The 18,026-nt window shown below is 36.4% G+C and overlaps 1 protein-coding gene across 3 annotated transcripts in view; it reads left to right on the top strand.

The window, feature by feature from the left end:
* The window catches only part of DNAJC13 (DnaJ heat shock protein family (Hsp40) member C13), a 119,418-nt gene that overhangs the window by 64,905 nt on the left and 36,487 nt on the right, over positions 1 to 18,026 (top strand). For all 3 annotated transcript variants that reach the window (XR_004031282.1, XM_003265225.2, XM_030816826.1), the window contains 10 exons: positions 3,502 to 3,656; positions 4,177 to 4,222; positions 6,453 to 6,607; positions 7,976 to 8,177; positions 9,702 to 9,817; positions 10,653 to 10,731; positions 12,085 to 12,220; positions 15,127 to 15,311; positions 15,731 to 15,805; positions 16,792 to 16,911. Coding sequence is in view for 2 of the 3 variants with exons in the window: in XM_003265225.2 (XP_003265273.1) it covers positions 3,502 to 3,656; positions 4,177 to 4,222; positions 6,453 to 6,607; positions 7,976 to 8,177; positions 9,702 to 9,817; positions 10,653 to 10,731; positions 12,085 to 12,220; positions 15,127 to 15,311; positions 15,731 to 15,805; positions 16,792 to 16,911 (1,269 nt within the window). In the remaining variant the exon portion in view is untranslated. The remainder of the gene's footprint in view (positions 1 to 3,501; positions 3,657 to 4,176; positions 4,223 to 6,452; positions 6,608 to 7,975; positions 8,178 to 9,701; positions 9,818 to 10,652; positions 10,732 to 12,084; positions 12,221 to 15,126; positions 15,312 to 15,730; positions 15,806 to 16,791; positions 16,912 to 18,026) is intronic.

Genomic DNA, 18,026 nt, shown 5'->3' with positions numbered 1-18,026 from the left:
GTTGCAGTCTATTCCATTTTCAAAAAGCCTAAACAGGCCAGGTGTGGAGTCTCACACCTCCAATCCCAGCACTTTGGGAGGCTGAGGCGGGAGGGTTGCTTGAGTCAAGGAGTTCGAGACCACTTTGGTCAACATAGGAAGACCCCATCTCTACAAAAAATAAATAAATAAATAAAGTAAATGGCCACCAGGCATGATGGCACATGTCTGTAGTCCCTGCCCCTCGGGAGGCTGAGGGGGAGGATTGTTTGATCCCAAGAGTTTGAGGCTGCAGTGAGCTGTGATCATGCCACTGCACTCCAGCCTGGGCAACAGAGCAAGACCTTGTCTCAGAAAAGAAAAAAGCCTGAACTTTGAATTACATTCATTTCACTTAATTTTTTATTTTTTTGAGACAGTCTCGCTCTGTTGCCCAGGCTGAAGTGCAGTGGCAGGATCTTGACTCAATCCAACCTTTGCCTCCCATGTTCAGATGATTCTCTTGGCTCAGCCTCCCGAGTAGCTGGGATTACAGGCATGTGCCACCACACCCAGCTACTTTGTATTTTTAGTAGAGCAGGGGTTTCCTCATGTTGACCAGGCTGTTCTCAAACTCCTGGCCTCAAATGATCCATCCGTCTTGGCCTCCTCAAGTGCTGGGATTACAGGCGTGAGCCACTGCACCTGGCTATTTCACTTACTCTTGAGTTGCTGAATATGCTGTTGAAGATTGAGCCTAAACATGAGAAGTTTCTAGATTCCAGAATTGTGCTAAAAGAGTTTTATTTATTACCTATTTTTAAAATCACACCACTTTAATATCTGAAAAGTGATGTACTCCAGTTTGTGGTGTATGTTGATGTTAAGATTACTGGGAGGTGCACCAGCAGGCCACAGGGGTGGACTTGGTGGTTCATATCTTAAGAAGTAATCACAGCAGTCTCACTAGCTTCTGCCTTAGATTTTGACTATTCTTAGTTATGTTTTCATTGATACCAATGATTCAAAGCATTGAGTTGTAATCTAGGATACACCAAAGTATCTTTTTCTTTTGCGTTATTCTGCTTTTTTGGAATTCAGGTATTTAAACTTCACATTAACATTAAACCCAAATAAGTCAGGTCCTAGAGATTTCAGGCAAATGTTTCTATTAAGTTCTATGCCAGTAACTTGTGCCATTTGTACCTTTCAGTTGTACATTGATCTGCAATGGGAGAGAAGAGTTAACTCAGTTTATATATTTTTACATTAACTTATTTACTACCTAAATGCCTATGTAAGTCATTGATGCTGAAAAAGACTTCTAAATACAGTAATGCCCTATCCTTTTTTTTTTTTTTTGCCAATTTCTGTTATTTAAGCATACTCACATTTTAACATTTCTGTGCTTTTCTCTCGTGGACATGTCCATTCATATCCTTCAGTGAAAAAGCACTGCAGTTATTGAGGGCTCTAAACTATTACCACGTCCCCTTCCCTGTGGGGCCATGTGGCTGCATATGTGAGGTGACGCAAAGAGAGGAATTTTTTCTCCCTGATGGAACCTCTCAACATGTGGATAAAACACCACGTCCAGAAGATCAACCTCTCCCGTTTTTCTAAGTCTTACGAAACTGAAAGGAAAAAGTAAATACAAATGGCATTAAATTTCAGTCTAGGAAGGGATGATTAAAAAACTTTTAAGAAGTGTGCTCAGCATAACATGAAGCTTGGGGGAGGGAGGCTTTCTTTCAATTAACCAAAAATTTTCAGTAATATCTGAACAAAGTGATTAAAGATACTTGTATTGATATATCTAGCTTCTTTGAACAGTGTGTGACTCCTATTTTTTTATATTGAGTTCAAAAATTATTTTTAAGAAGTTATTTTTGTTTTTCTCAATTTTTTCTATTCTGGGAGACCTGAATCTTGCCAAAGCACAGTTAGATGGCTATAGTAGTTTCTGGGAACGTTACCTTCATTGGTTGGAAAGGGATATCTGTACTTCATTTGACTTTAAGAGCAGTCATCACTTTTACCGTCTGATAGAGCTTCAGAATTTTTAGAGTGGTCTGAGATACAGTGAGTAAACGTTCTAGGTTTTCTAGTATAGTGATAGTTTGAAATACTCTAGGTGTGAGTCTGTGTGTGTGCTGAATAAATGTTCTAGGTTTTCTAGTATAGTGACATATTGAAATACTGTAGGTGGTTGGGTGTGTGTGCGTGCTTGTGTGTGTGTTTGCCACTAATTCCTATAATGTCAAGTCTTGAACTACTGCCATTAACACTAGGGAAAATCCTATATGACTGTATGTTTCCTTTTTAAAATATGTAATAGTATGAAACGCTTAATCTAAATTCCTTGTGGAATAGATAAGACACCAAAGTACAGAGAAATTTAAGTTAAAAAGACACATAGCTGTTTAGTCTCACATATGAGTATAGAACTTTGGCCTCCTAATCTGAGCTACTTACTCTCTTTATTGTAAATTAATTAATTAGTTTTATTTATTTTTTGAGACGGAGTTTTACTCTGTCACCCAGGTTGGAGTGCAGTGGTTCAATCTCTGCTCACTGCAACCTCCACCTCCCGGGTTTAAGCAACTCTCCTGCCTCAGCCTCCTGAGTAGCTGGGATTACAGGCACCTGCCACCATGCCCGGCTAATTTTTTGTACTTTTAGTAGAGATGGGGTTTCACCATGTTGGCCAGGCTGGTCTTGAACTCCTGACCTCGTGATCCGCCCACCTCAGGCCCCCAAAGTGCTGGGATTACAGGCGTGAGCCACCATGCCTGGCTGTAGTTTTTTTCTTTCTTTTTTTTTTTACTGGGAGCATTTGACCCCGAATTGTGGATTCATTGGAAGCAAGTGTTATAGAAAATTGGAACAACACCTTTATTAAGCTTCGTAGATAAAACTTATTAAATGTTTATCAAAAGTTTATTCATAGCAATTCTGTGTGGTTTTTATAATTAGCCCAGATTTATAAGAGTAATCCCAGAAATTCCCTTCAGAATTTCTAGCTCAAATTTCTAGAGGCCACATCTTTTGGTACTTTCTGGTAGCAGATGTACTACCTGATACTTGTTTACCGTCTTGCCTTTTACCTGCACTTCTGGATCTACCTTTTAGGCTGTTTCATTCATCGTTATTTTCTGCTGTGCTCCTTGAGTTCTCAAGAAGCCTTCAGGGGATTCTTGTGTCAGCTCAGCTGAATTGAAACAAACCGAGAAGTCTTTTTAGGAAGATTCTTGCGCAAGAAGCAATGTTACCTGTAATGTTATGACAAAACTAGCTTCAGGCATGTTTGGGCTTTTCTGAATACATTTTGATCAATTCTCAATAGATTTTCTGCATTAAATGTCGTAGAATGAATTATTTTTCAAATCTGTTGTGGGTCTGTTAGATGAGCTTACTGACTCCCATGGGTTTTTATTTTATAATTTACATAAGGAGCTATAACCTCAGCATATGAAATAAAAAACGTAAAGTGATGATGCAGGTTTTTTACAACCCAATAAAAACATTTTAATTTTTTTTCAGCTACTACTGACCTTTGACCCTATCCTTGTTGAGAAGGTTGCTATTTTGTTACACCATATCATGCAAGATAACCCACAGTTACCCCGCCTTTATCTGAGTGGAGTATTTTTCTTTATCATGATGTACACAGGTTCCAATGTGCTTCCAGTTGCTCGGTAAGAACTTTAAGGGTAATCTATTTAAAAGTATTATTTGAATTTTATATGGACTGATTTAATTGAATTTTTTGTGAGTACATTATTGCTTTTATTAAAATTGTCATTGTAAAGGCTATTTAAGTACATGTCTAAAGACTTGGAAAGTAGAATTCCCCCCCAAAATTAGTCAGAATTGTACCACTATACCACATCTAGCATAAGAATGTATTATCTAGTATTTAAGTATGTATTTAATATAACTATATTCATATTGTACATGCAGTTTCACATTTTGCTTTCTTAAAGTTTAATAATTTTTTTTATATTGTCACATAGCGTTAATATGACTACACTTTAAAAATCTAGTTCATTTAAGTTCTTGCCTTATTCAGAAATTCAATAATTTGGGAATATGGATTTATGTGAGTTGCCATTTGTGAGTTTTATTTAGCTATAAAAGATCTAGTCTTTAGAAAACTAAGGTTACAAAAACTAAATCGGTTTCTATATCTGATAGATAATTCATTTTTCTTTCTAGATTTTTGAAATACACACATACCAAACAGGCTTTCAAGTCAGAAGAGGTAAGCCAGGTTAATCCTCTGAACACTTAACCCTGGGTAAGCTGTTTTGGCACCGTAAAGTCTCCTGAGCTGTGTATTATGTTTACTAGATTATAAGTACTTGAGGGCAGGTATTGTTTTATTCTGTTCTTACATTGTTTGTGATACCTTGCACATATAAAGTCTAAGCTAATATTTTTAAAGGAAAATAAATGTTGCTGACTCATTAGACTTAATATTGAAATTGCAGCTATGCATTATAGCCTGACATCTCCATGATTATAGCCTGACATCTCCATGAATATAAGTTGTTCTCTTTGTATAAAGTTTAGATTAGTGATTTTCGTAAATAATTCATTATATTCCATGAGTCTTACATCGTCAGCTAAGATTCAGGAAGACTTCAGCCTTTTTGTTCAGATTCCAAAGTGGCAGAAGTACTAGGTTTCTTTTTTGAAGCTGCTCAATGTTTCACATGCTCTCAAGTGTTCTTGTCATTTTACTGAGGGGTTAGGCTGGGAATTCAAAATAAAAAAAAAAGAGACTTATTTAGATAGTTTGGACAATCTAAACTTAATGCCTACATTTTACAAAGAGATATTTATTGTTAAAATGAAACTGGAAGGGTGTTTTGAAATATGTTCAGCTTTTCATGGAGCATAGACTTTTTTTGGATCATATCAAGCAGAATAAGAAACCAAAACCAGACCACTGTTTACAAGACTAACCAAGGAATGTTGCACCACCTTGACAATAGACACTAAATTGTATGTTTTATAGAGCAGCCAGTGAAGCCCTAGAAAGTGACCCATTTGTCTAATATTAAAGATGCCCGTGGCAGCATAATTTCCACAGCTTTATACAAATAGAAAATGAGAATATAAACAAGTTAAAAAAGTCTCTAATGATAGTACCTTAATGTAGTATAGACATTTGGGCATTCTTTTTCTTCCTTTATTTCTGTGCCATTATGCATAATGTAATTTTTTCCAATTTTATTAGAAATGATTTATATCATGTCAGCTAACAGTATTTTGAATAATTATAGCAAAACAGTGTTTATAGCACAAGTCTGGATGTGTGAATTACCAAATAATAGTATTCAAGAATACAACTAGCAATTCTTTTTTTTTTTTTTTTTTTTTTTTGTGAGACGGAGTCTCGCTCTGTCCCCCAGGCTGAGGTGCAGTGGCACAATCTCGGCTCACTGCAAGCCCCACCTCCCGGGTTCACGCCATTCTCCTGCCTCAGCCTCCCAAGTAGCTGGGACTACAGGCGCCTGCCACCACACCCGGCTAATTTTTTGTATTTTTAGTAGAGACGGGGTTTCACTGTGTTAGCCAGGATGGTCTCGATCTCCTGACCTCGTGATCCGCCTGCCTCTGCCTCCCAAAGTGCTGGGATTACAGGCATGAGCCACCGCGCCAGGCCACAACTAGCAATTCTTTACCCAAAAGTTTAACAGATAGTGAATTTGTTACTCTTATTAGAAAGCCTGAAAATATTCATCTTCTAATTTGTCTTTGCACCACATGATAAAACCATGTTTGGGTTTTTTCCCTTGTCTCTTTGTTTTATCCTAGAGAAGTAAAATGTCTTAAATTTGCCTAGAAGGAAATAAGAAAAGCATTTATTTGTATAAATCCTAGCTAGCCTTTGGGATTTTATTTCCATTGAGTAAAGAAATGAGTTTAAAATTTAGTATGATCATTATCCTGACTCCATTTGGCCTGCCAGAGGATATGGACTTCGCAAAGCAGTTAATTATAATTACTTTAACTAGAAATTCTCCATCTAAATCCTAGCTACATTTCATGAAGACAGGCTCTTAATGATCTTCTGAACTTATTTTTGAAAACAGAAGCAAGTACAGGTGGGACCTACAGCCAACAATATAATGCAGGATAATTGATGTAAATCTTCTTGGGATATTCCTTCTGTTATCCATTACTGTTACACATGGTCAAAGGCCAGTCGTCCTAAATAATATTGGCAGCTTGTGACACTTAAAGCTAAGACTGTTGCAGGGCCAGAGGCTGTTGGTTCTGCCTTAGAGCTCATGCCAAGCCAGTTTGTAACCAGATACCCTCCACTTCACATTTTGCTATGTTTCCATCTACATTCCCAAAGCATAAAAGCAATTTGTTCCAATTGTGTTCTTAAAGGGTTCTCTAACCATAAATCATTTATTAGAAAATTGAAAGTTAACTTTAGTGTTTTTGACTACCTTTTGTTTTGTTTTGTTTTGAAGACAAAAGGACAAGATATTTTTCAGAGAAGTATACTTGGGCACATTCTACCTGAAGCAATGGTTTGTTACTTAGAAAATTATGAACCTGAAAAGTTTTCTGAGATTTTTCTAGGAGAATTTGATACTCCAGAAGCAATCTGGAGCAGTGAAATGAGGTAAATAACCAGTTGATTGATTGATTTGTGTTTTATAATTAAGTCTTTGCTGCTCACCATCTGCTTTGACTTCTGTTAAAAGAAATGTTTTCACTAGGTTTATAATCTAAAATGACAGTAATCATTGATGCCAAATCAAATGATGGATTTTGATAAGGCCTTAAGGTTTTCTCTATTCTAATAAGATTTGACAAAATTGATATTACCTTAATAGAGCTTTATATCATGGTAGGGCCTACCAACCACTGGTACTACTTAGATCAGTTTATAGAACTCGTAAGGTTTTAGGTAATGAACTGATAATATATATGTAGGGAATTGGGATAAAATCAAGACATACCTCTGGGTATTTGGAAGTAGGACTATACTCCCACTAATTAAAAACTATTCCCACATAATTTGGATCAATGGATCAGAACAGAGATACCCAAAATTATTCTAGAATGTGGATTCCCTTACCAACACCTTTTGTCCTTAATCTGGAGGTTAGCATTCCTAAGGTATGTCTTTGTTGGGGGGTGGGGAATGCCATAGGAGAAACCTGTGGAAACACAGAAAAAGGAAAGGCTCAGAAGCAGATAACAATGCCCAGCCAGTTTCTGTTCAGAAAAGACTTGACACTTCATAGTTCCAGTGTCAAGGCTGTCTCTTTTTGGAGAACCCCTCAATTCCCTTAGCTAGATAGCATTAGATCTTCTATGTCAATTACTGATCCTCGTCAGACTGCACACACTCGATGCCACCTCCTTGTTATCGTTTGACTTCTTGATCTATGGGCTTGGCATGTGTTAGCCACCAATTTGAATACATTCTGTATGGCAGTCATATTTTTCCTTGGGAAAAAATATATAAGAATATTAATAAATTAGCAACACAGTTCTTCTGTGTAATACTTTTCTCCTGAGATTGGCTAATATAAGGCCCCATCTAAAAGACAGATTGCTCTATGTGCTGATAAGTTTCTGCTTAGCTGAGGCCAGATCCTAGACTACAGTAAGTTAATTGAAATAAATACCATCTAGTGAGCTTCTTTGGATAATAGCAAGTTTGAGTTTCCTAGCTACACCCTCATGCATTCAGATGCTATACCGTTTGCCCTTCTAATGGCTGATTTTTTAATAGGAAGGACTGGGAGTATCAGCCCTTTTCTCTATGATCTTCTTTACAGATAAGTATCATAGATAAGTTTTTTTTTCCATGTTTATACAATAAAATGCCCAAAGTACCATATTTAAAAGCTCTCATTTTAGGATAATAATTGAGTTATTCTATAGATGATTCATGTAACTGTCTTGCATGATTACGTATCTCAACCTTCTCTAAAATAATACCTTCATAAAGCTTGAATGGAGGTTTTTATGATTGTAGGCGCCTCATGATAGAGAAGATTGCTGCCCATCTCGCTGATTTCACACCTCGTCTTCAGAGTAACACAAGAGCACTTTATCAGTATTGTCCCATTCCTGTAATCAACTATCCACAACTAGAAAATGAACTATTTTGTAATATTTATTACCTCAAACAACTGTGTGATACACTCCGGTTTCCAGATTGGCCAATTAAAGACCCGGTAAGTCAGCAGTTTAATTTGTGCCGCCTTAAGCCATAAAAATAGCCTCTAAACACTTCTGGGTATTTTGTTCTCCTGCAGTAAGACAGATAATAGCTTTCTTAAGTATTCCTTCTTAAGCACTACGCACTGTGCAACTCTGAGTATAGTTCATTATATTTGGGTAGATCTCACACTGAAAGATAATTTTTTAAGGGAGTATTAAGAATATTGCAATCTTGATCTTTTGTGGCAAAGACAAAACAAACTTCATGCAGATAACATAATTATATGTATATAGTATTATATACTATAATAGCTTGGTGGAAGTTTGTCTTTATAGCAGGTTAATTAAGCTCACAGATGTTGGAGTTAGCCAGTCTGGGATTGAGTTTCAGCTGGGCCATTAATATTTAACAACTCTATTTAATATTCAGTACATTGCTCAATTTGTCTAAACTTCAGTTCTCATCTCTAAAATATTGGTACTAATAGCAGCCATCTGGTGGTGTTTGTGAAGATTATTAAGAATTCACGTAAGCATAATTCCTGACATGCCTAAGAGGCAATGAGTGCGACCTGCTCAGTTGTAAAACCGTATACGCTGTTGGCCTGTCCAGAGTGCCCTTGGGACCCCCCTCACCTGAGTCTTTGTTTGTCTGTGGGCACCTGTGCCCATGTTGTTCTGTTACTGTGGTGGAACTTATACTATTATTACCATCTAAAAGATTTCAGAATAATTGTCATTTGTACTGCAAGTCACTGCCTCTTTACAATGCAGTGACCAAAAAAAGGCAGGTAGACTCTGGTACTTACTCAGGATTCAACATGAGATACTAGATACAGGCTTTTTAGTCCGACCTAGGTTTTAATCCAGCTCTACCACTAAACCGGGAAGCATGCAGCTAGCTCTTAGAATCTCAGTGTTTTTATTTATTGATGAATTTTAGACAAGAATTAAATTTGATAGTCTGTAAAGTACCTAGCTCCTTGGCACATAGGCAGGCAATAAATAGAGCTTTTTTTCCCATTTGCTAACCAGATTCCCTTGTGTTCTCTATCCTTTACATTTGTTTGAATGCTAGCATACCCATAATTATATCACCTGGAGAAGCACACCACAATATACTGCTTGCTTTCTTACTACAGTGTATCATCTAATTTTGACATCTTTCATGATTTCTGGACACTTTAAAAATTAAAACTTGTAGGTTTTATCTGTCACGTGTAAAGATAACATGTAAAAAAATTAAATAAATCTTAATTCTTCCTGGGTTTAATTTGAAGCTTAATATATAACACAAATTGGCAGAGGATTTAAAAAATTTTTTTAAATAGAGGAATATTGCCTTGTAACAAATGCCTTGCTCTGCCCAACTATACAGCAGTGCTCAGGTGATTTTGGTTATTTGTATTTCAGAAAGCTGTTAATTGGACAGCTAAAAGTATCCGTTTAAATAAATACAGCACAATAATTCTATAACTTAAAAATTATACTCTGAAATAGTTTTACTTTGATATAAATTTTAATCTTTTGTCTTTAAGGTTAAGCTTCTAAAAGATACCCTTGATGCCTGGAAGAAAGAAGTAGAAAAGAAGCCACCTATGATGTCAATAGATGATGCCTATGAAGTGCTTAATCTGCCTCAAGGACAGGGACCGTGAGTTGTTTTCAGTACAATAGCAAATGTCTGTCCCACCGTAAAGTATCAGTATCAAAGACTAAGTTATATTTAAATCAATCATTTTAAAATCTTTTGCCTATACTTTGATATATACACCTTGGGAATAACCATATGGAACTATATCTGTGTGACTTTCATTTATTGCGAACTTATTAGCCAAATTGTATCCTCCTCTTCTTGCTGGTACATTCATTTCTCTATTAATTGGAAAAATGTATGCAGAGTATCTGGCACCATATCTGACACATGGTAGCCATTCACATATTCATTTTTCCCCCTCCTTTTGTAATTTGTGTTATGCATGTGGAAGAGATTTGATAGCAATATGCCTAGGACACCAAATGACAGATTATGAAAGCAGATTTATCTTGTTTATCAGTGAAGTTTCATAGTGGACTATGTTACAGAAAAATGGTTTGAAAACTTAAGTATAGATTAAAACTGTATATTTTGGCAAGACTGATATAATAACTTAGAATTATAGAATTTAAAATTGGCATTTTGGACATTTTGACAAGTTAGTGGATTTTTAAAAATATATTTTGTAGTTCTTCCAACTCAAATATAATTTTATAATTTAAAGTGAATGCGTAGGGAACTTTTAGATTTTAACTTTCACCCGTAAAGGTAACATGTTTAAAAAAAAAAAAAAAAAAACTTAATTCTTCCTGGGTTTAATTTGAAGCCTAATATATAATCATATACAATTCTTGATGTTAGTAAGATTCTTAAAATATCATCTTAGATGGTTTTGTAAATTATTTTTTCTTGTGCCTTACTATACTCATAAAACAATTTTCTTGTTTAACAGGCATGATGAGAGCAAGATTAGGAAAGCTTACTTCAGACTTGCACAAAAGTACCACCCTGATAAGAATCCAGAAGGGAGGGTATGTACTGCTGTTGGAATTCAGGCATTGGGCTTCCTCTTGCTCTTTTATTATGTAGTAGGAGAAAAGTATATTACCTTCTGTGCCAGTATCTGCCTCGTAATATATACTCAGTGTATGTTTAATAAACTTGTAGCCACATGCCCATAGTTTCTGCATGGATGATGCTCCTTCAGTTTACCAGACGAGTGGCCTTTATGACTAGTAACTTACAGGTTTTATCGTGTCTCCTTATCCATGTCTGAGAATTAACTCTAATGGGCAATCATAAGAATAATTGAAAATAAGGAATTCAGGGGAGCTTAATTCATTTGTAGGTTGTAGGTGATACCATTGCTATTCAGATTGCTTTGGGCAATTTATGTAATTTTTTCCAATGACATCCAATATCATATCACTGTAACTGAAGAAACAGAAAATTTGGTTCAGATTTTAAATCATCATTCCCTGATGCCGCCTCCTCCAATAATGTTTCATAAAAGATGAAATCACGTAAGAACCACCAAAACCAGGACTTATAGTCTGTTGCTAGAAACTTGGAATAATTTCCACTGATTTCTGTTTTCACTGGAAACAGAACAGAGACAGTGTTCCTGAATGAGAAGACGTGACATTGAAAAGATCTGACTTTTATATGTTTAAGGTATTTTTAATAAAAACCCTAGGGTTTTTTTTGAGAACCTGATATTAATTCAAATTCATCTAGGAGAAAAAATAAGAAGGAAGAAATTTTGAAATCTTTTAAATTGCTAGACTTATCAGATATTAAAACACTTCATAAAGCTACAATAGTAAAACAATATGATACTGACACAAGAATCTACATATAGATCAACCGAACATACAGTGTAACAGTTTAAGAGCATGGAGTTAGGAGTACTTCTTAGCTCTGCCACCAATTGATTTTGTGTCCTTAACCAAGTTACTATCTCTTAAGTTGTAGCATCCTCATGTAAAAAATGATGATAATGGTACACACTTTACATGGCTGTTTGAGGATTAAATGAGATTATGGCATTTAGCACAGTGCTTAATAAACAGTAGCTCATAATTTTTGTTATATAGACGCAAACCCTCTAGTATGTATGAGTTTAACGTGATGTATTTAAGGATACATTTAATATTCTTATTTGAAGAATTTTTTAGTAAATGGTATTGAGATCATTAGACAACTATTTGAAAAAAAATTTCACCTTAACAGTATACCAGCTAGATTACAGTTGGAATGAATTCCTTAATATAAATAATAAAATAATAGCTAAAGTTATTGATAAAATGCAAACCATATGTGTTGTTTAAGTTGAATTTTGCGACATTCCAAATTAACATTAAATTATCTTCTGTTACATACAGGACATGTTTGAAAAAGTAAATAAAGCATATGAATTTTTATGTACCAAATCAGCAAAAATAGTGGATGGACCAGATCCAGAGAATATAATTTTAATTCTGAAAACACAGAGCATCCTCTTCAACCGTCATAAAGAAGGTAAGACGTCTGTTCTCAGGTTTTAATTTATCATCCAGCTAACCTTATCACAGCTAACCCTATACCATATTACCTGTTTCTACAGTATATTTAATAGATTTAGAATTATTGTTGCAAAAGACTCTTGGAATTATGTTTTAAATAAAGGAAAATGTAGTTTTCTAAAGAAAGGCCCAAATATTTGTTTTATATTTTTCCCTTCATACCTATGTTTTTCAGTATTTTGCATTTCTGACATCTTCGCTCTGTGGAGTTACTTGGTTAGTTTTTGTGTTTAGCCATTTAGCAACAAACGTGTTAAATGAGACATAGAATGGAATCTGGAATTTAAAGATATTTCATGTTTTCTTAAATGGCATATGAAAGCCTATTATAACTTTAAAAGCCTCTGAAGGTTAAAAACACCAAGAGCATTCAGATTTTTTAAAAGCAGTAGAAACTTTTCAAATGATGATATACTTCTCATACGTTCTATTTCCTAATGTAGCTCTCAGGACCCTCTAGTCCTGTCGGACAGTTTGAAGAACACTGGTATAGATGAAATAGGTATAATTTCAGATTACAGGATTATCCAGTGTTTGTGGGGCCATTTGCAGTAGCTCTAACAGTAGCAGTCAGAAAGCCAGGAGTATGTTCAAAACGTCCCCCTTTGTTGGGGATGAGGGGTTAGGTTTAATATGGCAGATGCCCATTGGCTTGGGAACTGCACTTGACTTACAGCACAAAGTGGGAGAGCCATTTGCTATGGTATGTTGGGAGAGAAGGAAGAGGACTTTCGGGATTTGAGATAAGCATGGAGAGTGTTGGGTAACTAAAGACAAGAGATGGGGTTGCAGTTTAAGTATTGGAGGGGACAGCCTGAGGATCTAGCAGTTGGATTATTAAAGAGCGCAGTGATTAGTTGATTTACATGAGTTTAACAGAAGACGTTTATAATACATTTTAGTTATATGGCATTTACTAATCAGAATGAATTTGGAAACCTTTTTCAAAACCCTTGGTTGTCTTTTAATGCTGATAACTAAATTATTAGCCACAAGATACAGTTATGGCCCATCCTGGTTTCTCTGTTATCAAGGTCATCTTTAACTTTTCCCAAGGGGGGTATACCCAAGAAGCTCTGAGGTGGAGGTCCTGATCTGACAGGACTTAGTTATTCACTGTTCTTTCTTACCATGTATGTGTCACTTTTTTTAAAGGAAAATTAGGACCTGTTCCAGGGGACCTTTTTTTAAAAGCCAGTTTAGAAATGAGTTTTAAGGCAGATTATTGGTCAGCCTCAAAAGTCAAAAAGATTTATGCTGATTTCAATTGGAATTACGGAGATACTTTTAAAGTCACAGCCAATTAATTTGCATCTCTTTGCCTAATAGGTTAGATTGAAAAAAGAAGATGGAAAGAACAGAGTAATTAGGCATGTAGGTTTACTAGCTTTCACTTTTAAATTTGGTTATTAAAACATGGAATTAACTAAATGTAGTTTAAAAGTTAACTTTCTGTTTTGTACTTCTAGTAAGAAATTGTATTCAATATTTTCAAATTTAAGAAAATACTGGTAAAACTTTAAGATAACTGGTAAAATAGAAAAGGGCACTTGTTATCCAGAAAACTTAAATATTCACTGTCATGTAAATGTCTCCTCAGTCTTTTTTCTTTATAAAGATGTGCATATAATTGATATTAATAGAATTTCTGGTGCATTTGCTGTACCTTGCAGTCTATGATGAGGTGAAAAGTTACAAAGATCAGCATAGAAAGTAGGTATTCTGCAAAGGATCAAAACTATACACCAAGTGCAGTTAATTTACCAGAAAATGTTATTTTTCTAGTGGAAACATTTTAGAAAAATCAAGTTTACTAGAAAGGAAGGTTCCAAGGGATTTTATAGTAGGTTTAATTTCTTTTTTATCAACGGGAATTAGGAGGCATTTAAGATGTTAAGATAAAATATTTTATCTTTTTTTATTTTTATTATTTATTTTATTTATTTATTTATTTTTTGAGACGGAGGCTCGCCCTATCACCCAGGCTAGAGTGCAGTGGTGCGATCTCCACTCACTGCCAAGCTCTGCCTCCTGGGTTCACGCCTTTCTCCTGCCTCAGCCTGCCAAGTAGCTGGGACTACAGGTGCCCGCCACCACACCCGGCTAACTTTTTTGCATTTTTAGTAGAGAAAGAGTTTCACTGTGTTAGCCAGGATGGTCTCAATCTCCTGACCTCGTGATCCACCCACCTCGGCCTCCCAAAGTGTGGGATTACAGGCATGAGCCACCATGCCTGGCCCCATTTTTATTTTTTTAAGGCAACATAATTGAATGTAGGGGTGGCCTGCCCCTCCACACCTGTGGGTGCTTCTCGTTAGGTGGGACGAAAGACTTGAGAAAAGGAATAAGACACAGAGACAAAATGTAGAGAAGGAAAAGCGGGGCCCAGGGGACCGATGCTGTTCTTACAGAGGACCCACACCGGCACCGGCCTCTGAGTTCCCTTAGTATTTATTCATAATTATCTTTACCATCACAGGTGCTGTGCTTTGAGATGTATACGCGAACATCTCCATAAACCTTTCAGCAGTATTGCTCCAGCAAGCCCCACCTTATTCCTAAAGGCGGTTTTCTCCTTACTCAGTAAACAAAGCACATTCTGCACCGCCCAAAACCCTTTTAACCTTAAGTCACCACAGCACATGTCTCTTGCAAGGACAAGTTTGGGGGTAGGGTCACAGATTAACAGCATCTCAAATACAGAACTAAATGGAGTCTCTTATGTCTACTTCCTTCTATATAGACACAGTAACAGGCTGATCCCTCTTTCTTTTCCCCACAATTGAACATGGTATCAAAATTGAAACCACAACATAATCAATTTTGTTTTGTTTTTCTAACACTAACCATTGGTTATTTCAGATTTACAGCCTTATAAATATGCAGGATACCCCATGCTTATTCGGACTATAACAATGGAAACTTCAGATGACCTCCTTTTCTCAAAAGAATCACCATTGTTGCCTGCGGCTACAGAGCTAGCTTTCCATACTGTCAACTGTTCAGCCCTCAATGCTGAAGAGCTCAGAAGAGAGAATGGACTAGAGGTAATACGGAGTGACCTTTGTGCTTTTTAAGCCAGTTTACACACATTATACGACTCTTGGCAGTGAAGAATTTAGCAAGTACAAATGCAGATTCTTTATTTCAGCAGATAACACAATATTTTCCATATTCTCATACCAAATTAAAGGTAGAAATGGAGCTTTATTTCATAATGTGAGTTGGGAAGTATTGAGTTCAAAACTGATAATGGTAATATTGTTTACAAAGTAGCTTATTAGAAATGCTTAAAAAGAAACTTCTAGGAGTCCTTTGTTTACTATTTATTTAACAAATGTTGATCAAACATTTTTGTATCAAATATTTAACATTAAAGGGTTATTTATATTTTATTACTGCTAGAAAAGGCCTTTCAGACTTGAAGTCAAAATGGAGAGTTAATAGCTGACTTCTTCCCCTGCAGGTGTTACAAGAGGCATTTAGTCGCTGTGTGGCTGTCTTGACTCGTTCTAGTAAACCAACTGACATGTCAGTACAGGTGAGGCTAAAACCTGTGGTTCCAAGAAAATTGCACTAGATCAATGGTTCAGACTTTAACATATCTGAGAATCAACTGGAGGGCTCATTAAACTGTAGGTTGCTGAGCTCCACCCCACCCCAAGTCTGATTCAGTGGGTCTGGGGTGGTGGCCTGAGAGTATGTTTTTATAACAAGTTTCCAAGTGTCATTGATGCTGCTGGTCTGTGTATCACACTTTAAGAAACACTGCACTAAAGCACTTGTGATCTGTTGGCTTACGTTTTCTTTCTTAGAGAATAGTTTATTGAACCCGTATGTTTCCATTACCCAGCTTAATGCCATTCTTGTTTCACATATCTTCCATCCCTCACTCTCCTATCTCTAGTATTTTAATTGGCTTAACATTTAAGGTTATAAGATAGGAAATTCATCAGGAGTTCATTAAGAGCTTTGTAGAGTGTGTCTTTCTAGTTGGCCTTTTGCTTATGCCAGCAAAATTCAGAATATAAAACGAGTACTGACTGTTGAGTTCCATCCTCTATTTTGAAGTCCGTTGTGTAAATAGAATTGTGATATTCTGCTATGTTAATAAACTATACAAAAATACCTTAATCCAGAGGCCAGCAAACTTTTAAAATAAAGGTCCAGGGAGTAAATATATGAGACTTTCAGGCTTCATACAGTCTCTGTTACATTTTCTTTTGTGACTTTTTTACAGCCCTTGAAAAATCTAAAAACCATTCTTAGCTCTTTGGCAGTACAAAGACCATGGTCAGTTTGGTCCATGGGTTGTAGTAGCTGTGGTTTGCCAACTACCCCAGCATTTATAGGAAATCTTAATGAGAAAGACTAGTGATCTAGTAAGGACGTTCTGTTTAATTTTGGAGCATTGTATATACCATTAAGCATTATTCACAAGTCTCTGCTGGTTTGATTTCTAATGTGTTAAATAAGGAATGCCTGTGTGACTCTACTGGTTTTTTTGCTTTGTTGTGTTGTCTGCAGGTGTGTGGATACATAAGTAAATGCTATAGTGTGGCTGCTCAGTTTGAGGAATGCCGAGAGAAGATCACGGAAATGCCTGGCATCATCAAGGATCTCTGTCGGGTACTATACTTTGGCAAGGTAGAGTTAATCTTTAATGCTTTCTAGATACAGACGGCAAAGTGTCTTTTTGTCAACTAGCCAGTTCCTAATTTATAAGCACATTGTTTTCCCAAAGTTATTTGTAAGTAAAATTATTTGGATTTCTAAAAGTATTTTTCACAGAAGCCTTGCTGTAAATGAAGGCTTTGCTTCTAGGCTGGCCTACAAAGAATAAGACTAAAGTGATACATCTAAAGGGAAGTGGGTTCCATCTGAACATTAGAATGAGTGGCAGGGAGAAAAGAGAAGCCTGCAATAAATAAGTCTATTAAAAGCAAAAGGCCAGCCCGGTGTGGTGGCTCACGTCTGTAATCCTAGCATTTTGGCAGGCCGAGGTTGGCAGATCACTTGAGGTCAGGAGTTCGAGACCAGCCTGGCCAACACTACAAAACCCTGTCTACAAAAAAATACAAAAATTAGCTGGGTATGATGGCATGCGCCTGTAATCCCAGGTATTCGGGAGGCTGAGTGTTTGGCTGAAGAACAAGCAACTCCAGAAAATTCAACCATAAGGAAACGTTTAGCTGGCATGCTGACACCCTATGTTGCTGTGGCTAGTGTGAAAACTTGCTGTGGCTAGTGTGACTGAGGTATGTGCTTCAGAGGCAGCCTGTGCCACTACACTCCAACCTGGGCAAGAGAGTGAGACTCTGTCTCAAAAAAAAAAAAAAAAAAAAAAAAACAGGGCCATGTAAAACCTGAAAACTAGGGAGTTCAGGCACTGCTTGGTGGGAAAGGCTTTAGAGATCTGAGAACTTACTATTTTCTCCCAATCCAGACCTGCTGAGGAAGGTTGACTGTGGGTAGATGTGATAGATGACTGGGAGGGAGAGAGAGATGTCTTAGATAACTGGGCAGAGTGAGAATTGTCTTGAATAAAACAGGATCGAGAGGCTGATCAGGTACTAAAGTATCAAGAAGTGAGGGAATTGATGAAAATATCTTCTCTACTATATCTACTTGATGTCCTTAGAAGTATTTGCTTACAGAATAGAAACTGACATAAATAAATCTTTAACAACTGCACAAAATATATTGTTATATTTAAGATCACTAGCATGTAAGTTCCTATTGATGCCATGTCACTATTTTTA

The sequence above is a fragment of the Nomascus leucogenys genome, chromosome 8 (genome assembly GCF_006542625.1).
Source record: "Nomascus leucogenys isolate Asia chromosome 8, Asia_NLE_v1, whole genome shotgun sequence".
NCBI lineage: Eukaryota > Metazoa > Chordata > Mammalia > Primates > Hylobatidae > Nomascus > Nomascus leucogenys.
This window is presented reverse-complemented; position numbering and strand designations above follow the sequence as displayed.